Genomic DNA, 20647 nt, shown 5'->3' on the forward strand with positions numbered 1-20647 from the left:
AAGAACTGAACAGGCATAAGAATAGCAGCAGCTTCTTCAGCGCCAGGCACTGTGCTAAACGCTTCAATCTTATTTTTGTGATGCCCTATGAGGCTGCCCTTATCACAGGAATTTTCACTAAAGGGCTGAGGGGTTAAATAATTTGCCTGAGGTTAGAGCCTAAATCTGGGGAACTGGGATTTTCATCCTGGAATGCATACCTGAGGGTCTGTGCACCACGTGCTGCCTTAGAAACCAGAATGACAGTAGAGAAGTACCTTCATTTTTTCCCCTAATGTTTATTTTGGAATCCTTTAAGATTTACCAAAAAGTTGCAAAGGTATGGTGTTTCTGTATAACACTCATTTGGTTTCCTCATGTTAACATCTTACATTATAACAATACATTTGTCACAACTAATGAGCATAGGTACATTACTACTAATTGGACTCCAGATTAGATATTAGCTTTTATACTAATGCCTCTTCTGGTCCAGGATCCAATGCATTATATCACATCTCCTTCAGCTCCTTTGGTCTTTTTTTTTTTAAATAAATTTATTTACTTATTTTTGGCTGCATTGGGTCTTCGTTGCTGCGTGCGGCCTGTCTAATTGCGAAGAGCGGGGGCTACTCTTCGTTGTGGTGCACGGGCTTCTCATTGCAGTGGCTTCCCTTGTCGTGGAGCACGGGCTCTAGGTGCGCGGGCTTCAGTAGTTGTGGCTCGTGGGCTCTAGAGCGCAGGCTCAGTAGTTGTGGTGCACAGGCTTAGCTGCTCCTTGGAATGTGGGATCTTCCGGGACCAGGGCTCGAACCCGTGTCTCCTGCATTGGCAGGTGGATTCTTAACCACTGTGCCACCAGGGAAGTCCCTCCTCTGGTCTTAAGTCCTTGTTTTTCGTAACTTTTGACCATTTAAATGTTGATAACGCAGTAGAACGTCCTCTAACTGGACTATGGGTTTTCAGAGAGAATTCAGAGGTGAAGTGCTCATCTTGTCAAATCAGAGTACTATCAACATGATATATCAGAAGTGTTAAGCAACCTTAATAGTTTGGTTAAGGTCTCTCCAGAACAAAGTTAACATTTTCCCTCTTCCATGTTCGTGAGTCACTAAGTCTAGCCCACAGTAAGTCCCACTTACTGGAAGGGGGAGCATCTACTTTTATTTAGAATCCTTTTTAAGATTTATGGCTTAATTTATTCAAATCACCTGCAGCAGCATGGACTCATTTTATACTTTGGGTTGTAATCACTCATTTTTAAGATGAAGAAACAAAGAGACTCAAAAAAGATGGCTTGTCCATCACACAGGGTAAGTTGGTAGGAGCCATGGCAAGACCCACCTCTCCAAGGTTCTTCCAAGTTGGAAGAGAACTGTGAAGAGATCTGTGTATCAAGGTAATGGAACGTTAATCAGCAATAAAAAGGAATGAAGTCCTGAAACATGCTGTGATGAACCCTGAAAACATTATGCCATTGTCTTGCCTTGGGGCAGCAGTCACTATCACACAGCGCTATGCTAAGCCTCTGCAGAACACTCAGTACCATCTGGTGCCACTGGGTCCTTGGAGCTGGATGCATGCTTCCGGAAAGCAGAAACTTTCTTTTTCATCACCGACGAAAATAGGGCTTGGTGTGTATTTGTGGGTGACCAAATCTTTATGTACTTTATGTACTGATGTGGAACAACCTCCAAGATCTGCCAAGTGAGAAAAAGCAAGATGCAAGAGTGCGATCCCTTTTTTGCACAGAAGGTGTGGGGGGCGAGTACACACCCACACGTGTTTATATATGGCTGTCTGGAAGGCTCTTCTGCTCAGGCTACATACACTTAGCTCAACAGTTTCCACTCCACTCCCGCTCTTTAAGAACTGGTCCGCTTTTGGAATCAACACCTTCACTTTCAAAACAAGGTCTCCAAGGCCTTGGTCGGCTTTAGATGACTGAGGTAACTTAACACCACAACAAGCAGTGTAGAAAAGACCCAACCGCAGCCACCATTATCTCACCTTTCCTTAGGCTCCTCCTCCCAGGAAACCAGTTCCCAGAACACAGGCTCACCCTGTCCCATGGTAGGGGCTGAATCAGTACCTCTTGTGCTCCTCTTTGACAGGCTAGATACATTCTCTGAAGCAATGTATCTATTAAATGGCTGCTGGTTTATCAACGCACCCATGACCTCAAGACAGTCCCACACCCTGGTTAAATACAGAAGGAAGGAATCAAAATATCCCCAAGGGTGGCCCCTACACAAAGGAGAAAAGACTAGAGTCGAAAAGAACTTACATCAAGGCAATTTATTAACAGAAAACAATAATTTGAGGAGTCCTGTTCACAGACGGCGACCACGGCGACCCCCCTTCCTGCGGGTGCTGTCGGAGGGGATGGGGGTGACATCCTCTGTGGGGAGGAAGAGAAAACATCATTGCCTGGAGCTGGATGGGAAGGGGTCCAGGCCTCCCTAGGCCAATTCGTCTAACGGATCAGCAGTGGATCCTGCTGCTTCACAAGTTAAGTCCTCAGTATTTAACAGATAGATGTGGAGCTGCCCCATCTGCTGCTTCCTCAAAATTTCTGATGTGGTTTGAACTCAACTTACCAGAAGGGGAAACTGAGGCTCAGAGTGGGTCACTTGCACAGGATGTCAGAGGCAGGTGATAAATCCAGGTTTCTGACACCTAGCGCACTGACTCTAGTGGAAAAATCCTCATAAACTGAAGAATATCTCCTTTTTAATAGCTAGGAGGCTGAAAATGTTCTGAAAAAATCTTGAGAGGGCTAGACCATTCGACTGAGGGATCAGTACACGTTGCCACAGAAACAATAGGGAAGGGCTAACATCTCCCTCCTAAGAGCTATAAGTGGCCAGATCAGACGTGAGGGGATAAATACTACACAAGTGTAGAGAACTGCTGTGATTCTCAACCATGGGAGCTACTGCCCCCTCCATACACTCTTGTCACAATGCCTGGCCTGCCCTACTGATATTGAGTAGTCAATGATCACACAGGAGACACCCCCCCCAAATACCAACAGCAACCCCCATGAGAACACTGGAAAGGACAATTCATCTCCTGTCAGTTCCACCAGTCACCATCAGGCACAGAAGTTCAGAAATGAGACGGCGCTGTCCCAATGCAGGACATTCACATCAAGGCAATAAGGGTGTTCAGGGAGAGAGTTTATGTCACATGGTGCCTCTTGCACTCCCTATTAACAAACCTAACTGCCAAAAGTTACCAGACTAGGCCCTGTATCCACTGAGCAGACCACATGCTTTCCGGGGTCAGTGCTTCAAAGCAAATCCAAGCATAAGCCAAAGAGGGGCACTCACCAATCCGCCCAATCTTCATTCCTGAGCGGGCGAGGGCTCTAAGGGCTGACTGGGCCCCTGGTCCAGGAGTCTTGGTCCTAGGATATGAATATCTAAATTAAGAAAAGCTTTTGGCCAAGTCATGAGAAGATCCCACAACCCTCTAGTTCAGGGCTCTACAAACTTTCTTTCTGCAAAGGGCCAGACCGTAAATACTTCAGGCTTAGTATGCCACTTACTTTTTGTCACACACTCCCCCCAGCACCATGGGTCACAGTTTGTATCCTGCTCTGCCTGCACCCTGTTTAAAGAAGTGCCCCTTTTGGTCACATGCTGTGATTCTAAGTGTTTCTGGTGATCTGTCCTTTTCCATCCTCCCAAGACCACAACACTATCAACGGTCCACTGGACCACTTTAACAACTTCCTATCTGGTCTGTTCCCAACACAGCAGTCATCTTAAAAGACAAATAACAGAGCTTCCCGGGTGGCGCAGTGGTTGAGAGTCCACCTGCCGATGCAGGGGACACAGGTTCGTGCCCCGGTCCGGGAAGATCCCACATGCCGCGGAGCGGCTGGGCCCGTAAGCCATGGCCGCTGAGCCTGTGCGTCCGGAGCCTGTGCTCCGCAACGGGAGAGGCCACAACAGTGAGAGGCCCGCGTACCACCAAAAAAAAAAAAAAAAAAAAAAAGACAAATAACAACAATAAAATAAATATCATACAACCCAACCTCAACAGGTCATTACTGTTAACAAGTTTTCATGCCCCCCCACCCCCAGCCCAAGTCCAAATCTTAACCAGGTTCTTCAAGACCCAGCAGGACCTCACCCGCTCCTATCTTATCACACCTCATGCCACTTTTCCACAGATGTGCCAAGCTCATTTCCACCCCAAGACCTTTTCCTTCCAGTTGTTCCTGGCTGGAATACTCTCCCCTGTCCTTCCTTCACTGGACTGACTTCTAACCACAACATTAGATCTTAGTTTAAACTTTATTACCAACCTATCCTTGACACATTTTTGCTTCCCAGCACTTGCTGCAAAAAGAAACCACATGCTCCCCTTCTCTATACTGCTTAAAGCCTGTCTCTCCACCAGCCTAAGAGCCACATAAGAGGATGGAGACCATATCTATTTTCCCCCATCACTCTCTTCTAGTACTTAGAACACAGTACCTCGTATGCTGAGTGCTCAATTAACACAGTAAGTTAGCGCAGGGGAGGGTGCAGGAACCAGTTACAGGCATATCTCATTTTACTGCACTTCACAGATAATGCCTTTTTTAAAAAAACAAATTGAAGGCTTATGGCAACCCCTCATTGTCAGATAGTTAGAAATTTTTTTTAGTTGCAAATTATTTTTAACTTACGGTTATGTACACTGGTTTTTTTTTTTTTTTAAAGACATGATGCTACTGCACGCTCAGTAGGCTACATACAGTACAGTGTAAACGTAACTTTTATACATGCTGGGATAACAAAAAATTCACATGACTTGCTTTACTGATATATTTGCTTTAACACAGTGGTCTGGAACCAAACCCACAGCATCTTTGAGGTATGCCTGTATTAATTATGTACACACCTAGGATGTCTTGCCCAAGCCCAGTGACCTCACTGCCCAGTCCCAGCCTTACCTATTTCCTCCTGTGGCCCGGAGTTTGATGTGGAGGGCAGTGATGCCCAGCTCCTTGCACCTCTGGGCTACATCCTGGGCAGCCAACATGGCAGCATATGGAGATGACTCATCTCGGTCAGCCTTCACCTTCATCCCACCAGTTACACGGCAGATGGTTTCCCTGGGGACAAATGCACAGGGTCCTTTCTTTCCTACCCAACAAGGATTCAGAGTGCATACCACATCCTAATGAATAAAAAGCACTACTACTCAGGTAGGGCAGAGAATGAAGGTCAATTGAACATGCATCCTGATCTAACAAGACTGCCATGGGCTCTGCCTTGATGGGGTTCAGATCCTAGATAACTAAGCTCTGTATCGACGATTTACATGTACTTTTACATTTAATCCTCCTATTACTCCATGAGTAATTCCTCCTCATGTTACATACGAGGTCCCCATGCTGTAAGCCCATAAGAGCACAAAATGTCTCCTTCTCTCTCAGAACTCCAGTACCTAGGAGATCACACCATCTGTGGATTCATCAACCAAGCACATATCCTTATTTGAACATTTTACAACATTTATTTCAAGAGATTCCCTTAAACTGCCACCCAGTTCCAGGGTCGTTTCTAACCCCAACCCTGTTAATTGGGTCCTGGGTCTCTCCACCTAGGTACTCACTTGCCAGAAAGATCGGTGACATGGACGAAAGTGTCATTGAAGGATGCAAAAATGTGGCACACACCAAATACATTTTCTCCTTCGGCCACCTGAGGACCAAGGCTGATGACCTGTTCTTCCTTCTTTTCTTTCCCCTTGCGAGGTGCCATTTCTTAAGGAAAGAAAAAAGAATCCCAGTGTTAACGACAGAAAACCCCAAGGTTTACTTCTCTGGGAATAACTGCTCCCCCGAGAAAGGTGCGCGGGACACGCGGGCACTTGCGCTCCCGCCCCACGCCGCGAACACGCCAGCGCTCAGGATTTCCAGGTGTCGCTTGCTGGAGGCTAACCCTGCCCTGCACCTCCCAGCCCACCGTGGCAAGACTTGAACGTCCCTCGTCTCGGCCTTCAGCGGCAATAGGCGCACGGTAGATGCTCAACAAACACTGATGTTAAGAGAAATTAAGCCTTCTCCTAATTTCTGGCTTTGAGAAACCTGCCCTGAGCGCCCAGAAATTAAAACGTGCCCGACTTAGCAGTCACTGAGATTTAGGAAACACCTAACGAAGGGCCATTTTTTCTGCATTCCCCTCTGGAATCCTCACTACATCCCCACGGAATTCCTACGACTACTCTTACTTTCCAGATCGAAAATAAACTAGAAATCAGGGGGCCGGCCTCCGACCGCTCACGAAAAAGCTGGTGGGGTAAAGGTGGGAGGTCACAAAGGACTAAATTTTCCGCTCCTTTCCCAATCAACCATGCTGTGCTGCCTTTTCAGCGCAGGTGTGGTCGTGGCGCAGGGCCTATGCCTTCGAGGCTAGACCTGAACTCACCCCTGCTTTACCGGCTTTTCCCTGAAGCAAGACCGCCGCCTCTCGAGACGGGGCGCGAACCAGAGTCTGGGTCGGCCCGCCGAGCTCCTCTCGCCCAGCACTTGGTTTGTCTTCCACGGAAAGACCCCAGCCCCGCGCCCCCGGCCCCGGCGGGTCCCCGTGCCGCAGGATGCCACCCGATTTTCCTCGCCCAGGGTTCCTACCTACTCGTCTTATCCAGAATCAGCCACCAGAAAGAAAGAGAAGGAGGGGGCGGGGCGACGGGTCACGCACGTGTCCCCGGAAGTGTACGTCTGCGGTCAGGCTCCCGGAAGACGCCGATTTTAGCGTTTCCAAGGAGATTAAAACGCCCTCGAGAATACAGCTTACTTAAAGGAGCGCCTAAAGAGGTAAGAGGCTGGGTGTCTTGGCGAGCGGGTCTGCTTCTAAGACTGCACGAGGCAGCCGCACACGGTGGGTGTGGAAGGCCTGTGTCCTAAGATGGCGGCGACCGCGGCTAGACAGACTTCCCTGACCCTGAGCCTGGTCAGCCTGGGGGCGGCAGCGCCCCTCGTGGTGTGGAGGTGAACAACAACAACAAAACCACGGTGATCGTAGACTTTCAACTTCTGTGTACTTGGCAAAATAAGAATAAATTATTCAATACTTAGCATTGTATACCAGCCTGGGATAAGCGATTCATATGCATTGCCTCATTTAATCCTCACCACATTATCAAATAGATACTGTTTTGACTTCCCTTTTAAAGAAAGCGATTTTATTTTATTTTTTAAAGTTTTATTGGAGTATAGTTGATTTACAATGTTGTGTTAGTTTCAGGTGTACAGCAAAGTCATTCAGTTATACATATACATATACTCATTCTTTTTCAGATTCTTTTCTCATATAGGTTATCACAGAACACTGAGCTCCCTGTGCTATACAGTAGACCTGTGTTGCTTATCCATCTTATATATAGTAGTGTGTGTATGTTAATCCCAAACTCCTGATTTATCCCTACACCACCACGTTTCCCCTTTGGTAACCATAAGTTTGTTTTCGATGTCTGTAAGTCTGTTTCTGTTTTGTAAATAAGTTCATTTGTATCATTTAAAAAAAATAGTTTCCACATATGAGTGATAGCATATGATATTTGTCTTTCTCTGTATGACTTACTTCACTTAGGATGATAATCTCTAGGTCATCCACGTTGATGCAAATGGAATTATTTCGTTCTTTTTTTATGGCTGAGTAACACTCCATTGTATGCACGTACCACTTCTTCTTTATCCATTCCTCTGTCGAAGGTGGCTTCCATGTCTTGGTTATTGTAAATAGTGCTGCTATGAACATAGGGGTTCAGGTATCTTTTCAAATTATGGTTTTCTCCAGATATATATGCCCAGGAGTGGGATTGCTGGATCATATGGTAGTTCTGTTTCTAGTTTTCTTTTTTTTTAAATAAATTTATTTATTTTATTTATTTTTGGCTGTGTTGGGTCTTCGTTGCAGTACGCAGGCTTCTCATTGTGGTGGCTTCTCTCATTGTGGAGCATGGGCTCTAGGCTCACGGGCTTCAGTAGTTGTGGCCTGTGGGCTCAGTAGTTGTGGCACACGGGCCTAGTTGCTCCGCAGCATGTGGGATCTTCCCTGACCAGGGCTCGAACCCGTGTCCCCTGCATTGGCAGGCAGATTCTTAACCACTGCACCACCAGGGAAGTCCGAGGCACTTCCTTTTTTTTTTTTTTTTGCACTTCCTTTTTAAAAGAAAATAACCTTACAATATTTTCCCCTGATAATATTAAAAAAAAAATCCATGCTCATTATAAACAATCCACACAATACAGAAAAGTGTATAGCAAAAAAGTAAAAATCATCTCTAAATTTTTTCTTCTAGAGATACCACTATTATTAAATTGGAGCATCATTCCAGAAATAACTTTCTATACTTATATCTATACCTATATTTTTAGTATATAATATACAATCTCATGTAAATGAATTGTATTCTATATGCCATTTGGTAACTTTTTTTCTCACTCAACATTGTGGACATCCTCCCGTAAAAACTAATAGAGATCTACAATACTTTTTTTACAGATATTTAAATTTTCATTTATTATTTTGAATATTACATGTATTCACACAAATTAAAAATTGCAGTTATCAAAAAGTATGTTTTAAAAAACCCTACTCCAAAAAAACAAGAAAAACCCCAAAAACCCTACTCCTGTCATTTCTGTCCCCAGCAACTCAATCCTCTTCTTTGCAAGCAACCAGGAATACCTGTATTGCGTTACTTTTTATTACTATATGATATTCCTCTCTATAGCTATACCATTGTTTATTTAGTCAGTTCTCTATTGTAGGACATTTATTTCCAGAATTTTCAAATATAAACAAAAGTGTCAGCAACACACTTGTGATAGTCCTTCCTTGGGTAAACTACCAGCAGTCAAAAGGAACATATATTTTAAGTTTTGATATTTGTTGCTAAACTGCCCTCCAGAAAGTTGATATCAATTTTCACTTCTGCTAAACTGAGAAACTAAATCTGTCTCCTTGCTGTATTGTATTTATTCCTTAATTAATAAGGTCAGACACCTCTTTGTGGATTGCTTTGCGCATTTGCGTCTCTCTTGTGAATTGTCTCTTTATATTCTTTGAAAGAAAAACCTTTTTTGTTCTCGAACACTGAGTTCCCCAGTAAAGGAGGTTTGTTGGCTGAGTCTGGAGCAGTGTGGAGTAAGTTCCTGCTTTGGATGAGAGGAGTCTTCTTTGACAGCCCTTTCTCTCATGTCCCATGTTTAATCTACCAGGAAATCCTGTTGGATCTACTTGCAAAATATAACCAAATTTTGAGCACTTCCTTCTCTCCCAACTAATGCCACCTTGGTCTCAGGTACCAGTTATCTTTCACCTCTTAACTGTGACCCCTGCTTCTACTTTAGTCCCTCATGCCTGAGGGACTATCCTCCACAGAGCATCCGTACTAATCCTATTAAAACATGAGTCAGATTCTGTCAGTCCTCTGCTCAAACCCTCCAAATGGCTTCAGTCAAAGCAAAAGCCAAAATCCTCACAATGACCTAAAGGCCTATATAATCTGCCCCCACCACCCGTTTTCTCTCATCATTACATCCCCTTGTCACCCACCTGTCTCCCCTCACTAACTCTACTCCAGTCATACCAGCCTCCTTGCTCTTCCTAGAATATGTCAGTGGTATTTCCACCTTTGGGCCTTTGCACATGCTGTTCCCTCTTCCAGTAATAATCTTCCCTTAGATTATCGCTAATAATGGAAAGGCTTGCTCCCTTTCCTCCTTCATGCCTCTGCTCAAATCTCTCCTCAACAAGGCTACCCTGCCCTCTCTATTTAATTCTGCACCTGCCCCACCCCTTTCCTCACACCCCTATACCCTTTACCTTGCTTGACTTCTTCTTTCATAGTACTGGTCATCTTCTAACATAATAGGACATTTACTTAGGTACTATGCCTGCCTTTCCTGCCAGAATGTAAACTCCAAGTTGGTCGGGATCTTTATCTGTTCTGGTCATCGATGTATCCCAAGTATCTAGAACAGTGCCAGGTACCTACTAGGTGATCAGTAAGTATTTACTAAATGAATGAATCACCTATGAGCGGTGGTGGTAGATATGTTTCCTGTGCTCACAGTACTGATAGCGCGTGGGGTTGGGTGGGATGGGAAAAACAGACAAGGCAACTGCGAAGTAAGAGCCCGCAGAAAGTGGTTCCTGCAATTCCTCCAGCCTGATCTCCCATCCCTCCTCCCTCACATACAACGCCTCAGCTGTTTTTTTGTTTGTTTATTTGTTTGTTTGTTTGTTTTTGCAGTACTCGGGCCTCTCCCGTTGCGGAGCACAGGACGCGCAGGCTCAGCGGCCGTGGCTCACGGGCCCAGCCGCTCCGCGGCATGTGGGATCCTCCCGGACCGGGACACGAACCCGCGTCCCCTGCATCGGCAGGCGGACTCTCAACCACTGCACCACCAGGGAAGCCCCCCCAGCTGTTTTTAATTCCTTCAGCTCTCCAAGTGCCTTCCCACCCCAGGACCTTTGTGTATACATGTTCCCCACCCAGACCATTGGTTTTGCCTTTGTTTAGGTAATTCCTACCCAGTTTTCAAGTCCTAGCTTTGTGCCATTATTATTGTATCTCAGAGCTTGGCACTGAGTAAGTGCCCAATGAAGACATAAGTTTCAACATACATTTAAAAAAAAAATTAACTCCAGAGTCACCATGAGCTGGGGTGGGGAGGCCAAGGGTGGAGTAAATTTGGGGAGGGTGGGGTGGAGATTAGGTGTTCAGTCTTAGGCCTGAGTTTGAGATGTCTATTGTATATCTAAGGTTTTGGGGGTAGGTGAGTTTGGAATTGAGGAGAGGGTCTCGGCTGGAGGTGTAAATTTGGGAGTCTTCAGCATCTAGATGGTATGAGACTGCTTGTGACCACCCAGGGGCTGAGTGCAGATAGAGAAGAGGTACAAGGATGGACCTTTAAAGCGTGGGGACAAGAAGGAGATAGCCAAGGAGAAAGCAGTGGGGAGCAGTGAGATGGGAGGAAAACCCAGAGAGGGGGTGTCCAGGAAGCCAGGTGAAGAAAGGGAATCAAGGAGAAGGGAGCAGGCAGCTGTGTCCGCCTGCTGAGAGGTAAAATAAGATGAGGGCTGAGAATGACCACTTATGTAGCAGCTTGGAGGCCACTGGGGACCTTGGCAAGAGGTCAAGGTGTGTGTGGCAGGGGTCGGGGGAGGGCAGTGCAAAAGCTTGAATGGAGCCGATTCAAGAGAGGAAGGGAGGTGTAGACAGCACTTGAGTTTTGCTGCGAAGGTGTGCAAAAGGGCAGAAGAATGAGGAAGCAGGATCAAGAGGCTCTTTTCTGTTTTCTGTTTTAAGATTGCATCAGTAACAGATATTTGTATACCAATGGGAATGGTCTAGTAGAGACTGAAAAAAGTTGATGATGGTGCCGTGTCCTTGAGCAGGAAGAGGTGACCCACTCTAGTGCACAGATGGAGGTAGCAGCTTTAGATAGGAGCGTGGATAGCACATCTGTGCAAACGGGGAGTAGGGAGATGCTGGAGGGTAAGCACACTTGGGAGTGGGAGCTTGAGAACGTTCTCGTCAGGGAAGTAGGAGGCGAACAGCTGTGAGGCTGGGGGTGGGTGGATATTGAAGATTGAAGGTGGAGAGAAGGTTTGAAACCTCACCAAGAGCTAGGGGACTAGGGGGTGATTCCAGGGCAGCATTAAGGGTCCACTGGACGTTTTCTCCAGCCATGTTCTGCTGCATGGACGCAGGCATGGAGTAGGCAGAGGGCTGGATTTAACCAGGGTTGTGGTTTTTGCCAAGAGAAGACAACTTGAGAGAAGAACAGGGGATTGGAGGCTGAATGTACAGGAATGATTTTCGCCACTGAGCAGGCACTGAAGCTGGGGTAATTGGGGTAGTGAGAGCATCAAGGGGGTGAGGGGGAGCAGAAAGGTGGTGGGAACAATGGATTCGAGGTCCCATTGGGGTAAGGGATGGCTGAAGTCCAGGTACCAGCTGATACTTTGAGCTGGCGATCAGGGACAGGGGGCGTGAGATTGAGATAATGGATTGGGGAGGAGTTTCAGACCATGGCAGTGAGTGGCTGACATGGGCCGGGGGAGGGGGGGACAAGATCAATAGGAACAGGTCAATGTACCAGAGGCCAAGGTGATGGCAGCAGCATCTCTGTGAATATTGGAATGACCAAGAGCTACAACAGGAACAAGCTGATTGAGAGTGACACTGAGGCCAGGGGCAAGCCCTCAAAGACGGGAGGCTGTGCCCCAGAGGCTGGTAGACATCTGCTCCCAGGGGAAGGTGTGGGTGCTGCAGGGTGGAGACGAGATTCAAAACGGGCATCCTTTAGGGAGGTGGGAACACAGACAGCCTGAAAGGGACAGTGAGGGGCAAGGAGGACAACATGCCTGTGGTTTCTCCCTCCACTCTCCCCATTTTTTCTCCTGTCCATGGGCTATGGAAGAGAAAGGAGAAGCCACTGGGAGGTCTGCAGGGGAACGCAGCATCCTCAGGGGAGAGCGGGTTTCCTACGGCAAGACGGAAGCGTTCAGAGAAAAGACTGGGAGAGAGGAGGTTCCACTGCAGGTGTTCTGGAATTCCTGAGGGCATCCGAAGGCCTTAAGGCGGGCGTTGAGGAGGAGTCCGACGGGGAACTGGGGAGGGGCTGCCCAGAGCCCCTAGGGACCGGAGTGCAGGAGACAAGGGAGGCCCTAGGTGTGGCGTGGAGGAGAGATGCAGTGTGAGATCAGTGACCTGACACCGAAGTTGCTCCGTGAATAGTGGTAGCAACAATAGCCCTCACATTGAACCCTTACGACAGACCAGAGCCCGTACTGAGTTGCATATATCCTCTCATTGAATCCTCTCGATAACCCTGTAAGACAGAAATTTTTATCCCCCTCATTTTACAGCTAAGGAAACAAGCAGCCAACAGCCATCAGCAGTGGTGCCAGGATCGGAGCCCAGACAATCTGACTCCAGAGCCCCAGTACTTTTAATCTCGGATCCAGGCATTTTTTACGTATTTGTTGAGTGGATGAAGGGAGAACAGAGAATTGGCTTTGAGAAATCCAGACCTTTTCCTGCACCCTCAAGGACAGCCTGGAAGGCCCCATACTTCCCATTCTTAGCAACAACTCATATTTTAATTTGCCCATGGGCTTCATCCCTTGGAAGGAAGTTCTGCATGAGCGCGCAAGGGGAGAGTGGGGAGAAGAAGCTGTGGCCCAGAGAGGGTGAGTTAGCTCACCAGAGAAACACAGCCAGAGGTCAGAGACTAACGGCAGCTTAGTGGGTTTCTGGGGCTTGAAGATGGGGCCCAGCCTGAAGCAGCACCCTGAATCCTTCCTGAAACCCCTCAGTTTCCATCTTCCACAGGCTGTGACCCGCCTGCTTCAGATTTTTTTTTTTTTTTTTTTTTTTTTGCCACGCTGCAGAGCTTGTGGAATTTTAGTTCCCCAATCAGGGATTGAACCCAGGCCTTCTGCAGTGACAGCCCAGAGTCCTAACCACTGGCCCACCAGGGGATTCCCCTGCTTCGGATTTTTACAGAACTCACCCGCAGTCTGAGCTTATGGGCCCCAGACTCTCTCAGCACTTAGCATGCAGAGGGGAGCGTGACAGGGTCTGCTATCAATGTCTTTGTCTAAGGAGGAATGGGGGCAAGAAACACAGTGTGTGGATCTAGTTTAGCAACATGGGGTGAGGAGGCCCATGGGGCAACCGAGGGCAGATTTAGCTTGGTCAGGGGCCTCTAGGCAGGTGCCATTCAAGTAGAGGTGCAGAGTGGTAGTAGGGGTCAGCCAGGACAGGGAGAAGAGGGTGGGGAGAACTCCCAGGCTGAGGTAAGAGGAAAACTTGGATTATTCAGGATCTTTTGTGGGAAGGTTCTGTATGGCTGGAGGGGAAGGAATGGTGGGAGGTGAGCTCGAAGACTGCGGAGGTGGGCCTTCAGCGGTTCAGGGTTAGGACTTTATGCAGCTGGGGAGAGGCCGAGGGCCCTGCTGGGCAGCGCCTCTGTTCCTAGGCCTGCTTCTGCCTGGTGAGGACGGTCAGGGCAGGGTCCCAGGGAGCTGCCCCACCCACCCTGAGGAGTGGAAGGGAGGGCTGGAATGCCGGCTCTCGCCTAGGTGCCCGCTAGATGGCGCCCGATCACCACGCTCCTGGGGGAAGGACAGGCCTTGGCTGGGGCTGGTATACTGGGGAGAGGAGGGCTGGGGAGTTAGCTTTGTAGTTTCTGAGCCCCAAGGTTGGTTAAGGAATGTAAGTGTAAGTGAGTGAGTGTGTGTGTGTAAATCTTCGCTTCTTTCAGGACGTCCACCTGGGACGTGGTTGTGATGTGGCCTTGGTGTACATTCTCCCTTAGTGCCTCATCACACCCCCAGGAGCTCAGATTATTATACTCATTTTCCAGAGTGGGAAGCTGGGGCAGAAGAAGGTTGGGGATGAGCCCAAGGTCGCTCGGCTGGTGCAGAGTGGAGTAAGTGGACAGAGATCGCCACCAGACCTCCTAGGACGGATCTGGGCCCCTGTGCTCTTTGCCACGTGGCAGGACCTGTTCTGAGTCACCCCAAATGGAAGAACAGGACCCAATGGGCTGGTGGTACCAGGTTACGGATCCTGGACATTTATCCATTTAGCATATTTGTTGAGCACCTACTATGTGCCAGGCACTGTGCTAGGCATTGGTGAGTGATAAGGCAATGAGTAGCGTAGACGTGAAGGTACAGTCTAGTGGGGGAAACAGCCAGACATCATACCAGTAAGCCAGCTGACAACATTACAGATTATGGTAAGTGCTGTGGAAACAGGCAGACCCGAGAAGGTTACAGGGTGGGCTCACACTTAGAGGGGCAGGGACAGGACTTTGAGAAGGTGCAGACATGAGGCCGGCAGAAGAAACAGCATTCGGGCAGAGGCGAAAGCCAGTGCAAAAGCAGCCAAGGTGGAAAAGAGCTGACGGACCGCATGGAGGTGGGGGGCTGGCGAGGAATCATCCAGGAGGCCGGGAGCCTGGCGAATGAGGAGCGTGTGTTATAACCTACATACCGTGAGAAGGGAGAGGAGCTTTAAGCAGGGCGCGGCAGGCATGTTGTGATTTGTGTATTTCAAAGTCCACTGACTTCGTTTAGAGATTCAGGTGAAGATGATCACGCAGGTGAGAGACGTTGATGGCTCGGAGCACGATGGCAGCTGTGAAGGTGAAGGACGATATCTAGATCTGAGAGCGACTTTGGAAGTAGAATTGGTAGGATTTTCAGATGGATTGGATGCAGGGGTGAGGATGATTCCAGGTACCAAGCTTGAGCAATGGGTGGACGGGGGGTCCATTTCCCAAGGTGGGAGAGCCTGGGGAGGTCGTGACGTGGGTGGAGGGAGGGAACCAAGCTCAGGCCCTGTTATTTTTGAAGCCACCAATGTGACATCCTAGTAGAAAGATGGGGCAGGCAGTTGGGGCTCGTTGGAAAGGTCGAAAGCTGCTGATGTAACTTCAGGAGCCTCTAGATTGTATTTAATACCAAGGGATTGGATGAGCTCACTGAGCCCAAAGTCCAGGCAGCTCAGTAACGGGAGGTAGTGAGGGTCCCATTGCTGCAGGTGTGCAGGGGAGCCGGGCTGATGTCTCTCATGACTGCTAGAGAGCAGGGGGGGGCCTCTCTGAGGGAGGTGCAATGAAATGGCCTCTGAAGATACGAGAGACCAGGACTCCGGGTGGCCCTGAGGCCACGTGGAGGAGCTGGACATGCCGACTCTGCCTCTTTGCCTGGTGAGATCTTCCTTCCCAGTAGCACTTCCCCCACTGCCATCTGGCAGGGCCCAGAGACACAGACCCTGGGGTGGGACTGGGGGGAGGGCAGCCTCTGGGATGGGGCTGTAATTTCATCTGGGAGCTCCTGAGTTTCAGTGCCACCTGGTGTGAGGTTCCTCTTTCTAGCACCTCCCCCATGACTGTCTCTGCTGACATCCCCACCCTGCACTCCCCAGCTGCAGCTACTGAGCCTTCCTCAAGGCCCAGGTAGCATTCCCACCTGGACCGACATTGAGTCAGGTGACAGAGCATCCCAGGGGAGGGGGTGTGGGGTGGTAATTGGAAGGGGCTGCCAAGTTTAATTAGTGGTTGTGAAGCCCTGAAACCTGCATCTGAGAGGCGCCCCCAGACTTTCATCTTCAAAACTTCCCCACCAGCCTGGATGAAGGGACGAGGGAGGGGCCAGGTATTAATAGTAATTATTAGTTTCACTAATAAAGAGGAGAAACGGGATTATCACCAAGCCCAACGCGTTCTCCCCTCTTTGTCTACCTCTTCTCTCCTTCCTCTGGCTCCATTTCCTTTCTCTTTCCACTTTTCCTCCTTCTTCCCCTCTCCTCCCTCCCTCTATCTTCTTTTCTTTTTCTCCAGGCCTTGCCTCTTCTGTCTGTCCTCATTTCAAGGCCTCAGGATCCGCCTGCCCGTCTGGATCTCATCAGCTTTCTGTGTTGGGATGTCTGGAGCACCAGGACATTCAGGGAGAACCCCTGTGCTTATCTGGGGTGCACAGGGAGGGTGTGGGGCAATGTTGCGGGGAGAGGGGGGTGGAAGGATATCTATTCATTCATTCACTGTTTTACAAATAGTTATTGAACATCTACTGTGTGCCAAGCACTGGCTTGGGCCTCTGGGATTCAGTGCCGACCAGGACAGACACGACCCTGCGGTGGGGAGCTGACATTCTACCGGGGAAGATGGATAATAGACTGTAAACTGACAAGTACACTTGAGGTCACAGATTGATGCCCACTCGGAAGGGATAAACAGCAGATATGATGAAGAGCTAAGTGGGTGGCCACTTGAGGCTGGAGGACCAGGGGGGCATCCCTGAGGAGGTCGTGTTTGGGCTGAGAGCTGAATAATGAGAAGGACCTCATGAGAGAATGATTGAGAAAAGTGTTCAGGGCAGGGAGGACAGCCTTTGCAAAAGCCCTGAGGTGGAGAAAATCATGGACCTTGTGAGGATGTGAAAGGAGGATGAGGTGGCAGGAAGGGAGGCCCAGAGGAAGAGGCCAAGGTGAGCTGAGGTATGCAGGCCCCCTGTGCACTCACCCAGGCCTCATGCATCATTGAATGCTCTGTTGTTCCTGTCTTTGAATTCTTAAGTTTTGAGCAAGGGGTTCTGCATTTCCATTTTGTACTGGGCCCCATCAATTATGTAGCTGTCCCTACTTGGGGAGGTCAGCAAACGAAGTGAATGTCTAAAACAAAACAGGAATGTCTGTAGAAATATGAAGGTATGAAGACTGGTGCGCTAGCATTTGGTAAATGAATGAAGGAAGGAAGGAATTTGTGTGCACACATGTGCAACCTCATCTGTGAGGGTGTCACAGGGTCACGTAGGCCTAGACCAGGTATGCTGCTCACACACAGACATGGCCCCAACATGTCCCAGAGTCCTGCAGTACCTGCTACATTTCCCAGGGCCCGTTGCCAGAGGGGCTCCCAGGGGCTATGTGCACCAGGCCCAAAGCAGCACCCTAAACAGGGGATGGTGAGGCCAGGCTTGCTCCAGGCCCTGTTTTGGGAAATAAGGTGACTACTCTACCCCAGGTGGAGGTGGCCCTGTCTTACCTGTAAGACCTGAGACTTTGAAGCCAGACAGATTTGAGTTCAGATCTCCTTCACACCCTGATTAGTGGATGCAAATAACTGGACTTTGGGCATGTGATTTGCTTCTCTGATCCTCAAGTTTCCTCATCTGTAAAATGGGGATCACTACTTAGAATTTCTGAGAGGATTAAAAGCGGTAATGAGAGGAAAGTTCTTGGCAGAGTCAGAGCTTGGTAAATATTTGCAATAATAATAATAGTTATTATAATCATACACTCTCTGGAGACTTGGGTAAACATTTGCTCCTGCCCCTAAATGTCTGCATAATCATGAACAAGTCCCTTAAATCCTCCTGGGCCACAGCTTCCTCTTCTGTTAAATTGGGGTGATAATAAACCCACTCATCTCTAACCAGGGTGGTCAGGGTGATCCCACACATTCACTGTGGAGCTGCTTTGAGAACTGATGTGCCCGTGTGAGTTGTTGGCACATTCCCGACCCCCACCTCCCCCATCTTGGGGCAGGTTTTCTCCAAATATGCCCCCTCCACGGAGAGAAAATAGGCTCCGCCTCCCCCATTCTTGGCAGCACATAGAACCCTGTCCCTGGATTCCCAGCCCTGAGTTCTTGTCCTCACACTGGAAAGTCTGCCTGGGAGTGAACCTCAGGGTCAAGGTCTGAAGTTGGGCAAGGAAGAGGAAGGTCCACAGCTGGGGCAGGGGAGGGGGAGGATAAGCTAAAGGAAAACAAAGGAGCTGGAGCCCAAGTACCAGGTGGCCTTACTTCCTGCCTCCCTCTGGGCAGGAAGTAGCCAGAAAGCTGTGAGATTTAATCTCTGACAAAGGACCGGGGTGACAGTCTTGGAGTGGGTAGAGCTCCCACTTCATCTCCCACATACACCCCGAAAGGCTGATTTGCGGGAGCCTCCAAAACCCATGGGAAGCCCTGAACAGCACCAGCACTAGCCCGGGAAGGGGAGCGCCCTCCGTGACGGGAGTCCTGGCCAGAGGAGCCTGGAAGGGAGAGCTAAAGGGGTCCTCGGCCATCCGCAAGTGAAAACCATGGGGTCTGGGGGCAGGAAGGCTGGCTCCACGTCTAGGCGCTACGGCAAACCAGCAATGTGACCACGGGGTTACTTAGCCTCTCTGTGCCTCAGTTTCCTCATCTGAAACATGGGGATAATAGTCACACCTTCTCAGAGTGTTGCTGGGAGAACTAGGTGCTCTTAAGGCTCTTAACGAAGCGTGACACATAGTGAATGCTTCAGAAAGGTTAGTTATTATTAAGGGCTTTAAAAAATGAGGCTACCCTGTGAGCTGTGACAGAATCTGTCAGATCTCCGGAGAGACTAGTTCAAAGCCTTCCCCTATATTTTGCTATATTCTTGGCTGGCAAAAATCATTCATTCATTTGCTTATTCAAAAAATATTTATGGAGCATTTTTATGACAGCGAAGTATGGCAGATGGGGGCCCCCAAAACTGATCAGTTCTTGGAAGGGCATTTGAGCAAGAACTAACTATGGGCTTAGTTGATGTACACTCAGACGCCCACTGCCCTGGAGATGCGTATCAGCCAGTTCCCCCGGAGAGAGCCCAGCTGAAGTCACAGACACGAGATCACAGAGCTACTACGGAGCAGTGCTGGGACTCAACCCAGGTCCACCTCACTCCAAAGCTGATGCCTTTCCAAATCAGGATTCCAGGGCTACCTTCCTGCGGCACGCCCCTACCCCCCACCTCCGCGCCTCCACGTTGGCAGAACCAGATCCCTAGAGGCCAAAGGTCGGACTGTTTTCTGCGGCCCTTTGTAGCAGGATTTTTGTCATTTCCTCTCTGGTTCTCCTGACCACGAAGAACAACCTTGGGGCTTTCCTCCGAGGGGAAACCCAGCCTGGAAGCAGCCCAGTCTGGAAAATATGGCTACGGGTAACTGCTGATCTTTGTCTCCTCAGCTGCAGAGCGTCTGGGTGCCTGGGAGTGGAGCAGGATGGGGGGGCGGGGGTGGGGTGGGTGTACTCCCTGAATGGGTGCTGAGCCAATGATTCCCCAGGGGCCTAGACCCAGCCTCCCTCTGGCTCTATAGTCCGAGACAGGTCATAGCCCCACTCTGGGCCTCAGTTTCCCCACCTGTGAAATGTGGGACAGTAACAAAACTCCAGCACCAGGCCCTCTGCATGGCCTTCGCGCTGGGAGTCGATGGGCTGACGGCACACCCTCCCTCCCACCTTTCCTCTTGGGCTCTCATGAGGATAAATGGGACTGTGGCTGTGAAAGGACTTTGAAATAGAGGACAGAACTGGATACCACCAGATGCAGAAGCCGATTGATGTCAACCGAGACCCTCCCCACCCAGCTCCAGCTTCTGCCTCACCCAGACTCCTGCCTGTGCCCCAGTGCCCATACTCGGGACCCTTTGTAGGGCCTATGGGCCTGCTGCAGCGGGAGCCTGGGAAGAGCCTGGTTGGAAGCAGGACACTCCGGGCCTTGCACAAGCATCCCGAAGCCAAGAAGTCACCCGCCTGGATACAACCCCTGTGGGGCCTTCCAGCAGCCTCGCTAACACCCTGCCATTCCAGGTTTGCATCTTGACTTTCCCCACAGGCAGAGATGGAACCGGAGTTTGAGAGTAGGAAGAGGAGGCCCATGGCTAAGCAGGAGGCATCCTTCTGGCAGATCACAACACTCGACTTATGCCTGGGGGGGAAATCCCTTCTGCTTTCGGGCCTCACTTTCCCCATCTGCATTGTTGAGGCTATATCACAGGACAACTCTGAACCTTCTGAGGTGCAATGGGTGGGTCTCTGGGCCCTAGGCTCGAGCAGATGGAGACCAGATCCATCCTCAGGGGCTTCCATCTGGGATTTGAACCACACTCCCCAGCTCCATCTGCTCCAGCAGCCCCCCCAGATGCTCTCCAGAGTGGACAGAAACCAAGGCTGGGGGGCCGGGTCACGCCCCCTCCCCAGGAGGACTCAAAGGCAGGAGTCCCACTGCCAGGCTTGTGTGCACGGATGGAGAAATGACGAGCCGGAGGGATGGTGGGAGAGGCAGCTCCGCGTGGAGAGACCAGTGCCCTGGTCACACGGGCACGCCCACCCCTCTAACAC

General features: G+C 49.5%; 1 protein-coding gene across 3 annotated transcripts; it reads right to left on the reverse strand.

Annotated features, from left to right (window-relative positions):
* Window positions 1–2258: 2258 nt before the first annotated feature.
* Window positions 2259–6754, reverse strand: RPS14 (ribosomal protein S14). Of its 3 annotated transcripts, none has more exons than XM_060144035.1 (5): window positions 6614–6754; window positions 5596–5746; window positions 4931–5092; window positions 3315–3391; window positions 2259–2380 (listed from the first exon to the last, which is right to left on the reverse strand). In XM_060144035.1, the coding sequence occupies exons 2-5, from the start codon at window positions 5742–5744 to the stop codon at window positions 2313–2315; spliced, it is 456 nt and encodes a 151-aa protein (XP_060000018.1). In that variant the 5' UTR covers window positions 5745–5746; window positions 6614–6754; the 3' UTR covers window positions 2259–2312. The 3 variants fall into 3 exon arrangements, with proteins under 3 accessions (XP_060000018.1, XP_060000019.1, XP_060000021.1); XM_060144036.1 differs by having other exon boundaries at window positions 6618–6741; XM_060144038.1 differs by lacking the exon at window positions 6614–6754 and adding an exon at window positions 6411–6553.
* Between the last annotated feature and the right edge of the window lie 13893 nt (window positions 6755–20647).

This window comes from Lagenorhynchus albirostris, chromosome 3 (genome assembly GCF_949774975.1).
Source record: "Lagenorhynchus albirostris chromosome 3, mLagAlb1.1, whole genome shotgun sequence".
Taxonomy (NCBI): domain Eukaryota; kingdom Metazoa; phylum Chordata; class Mammalia; order Artiodactyla; family Delphinidae; genus Lagenorhynchus; species Lagenorhynchus albirostris.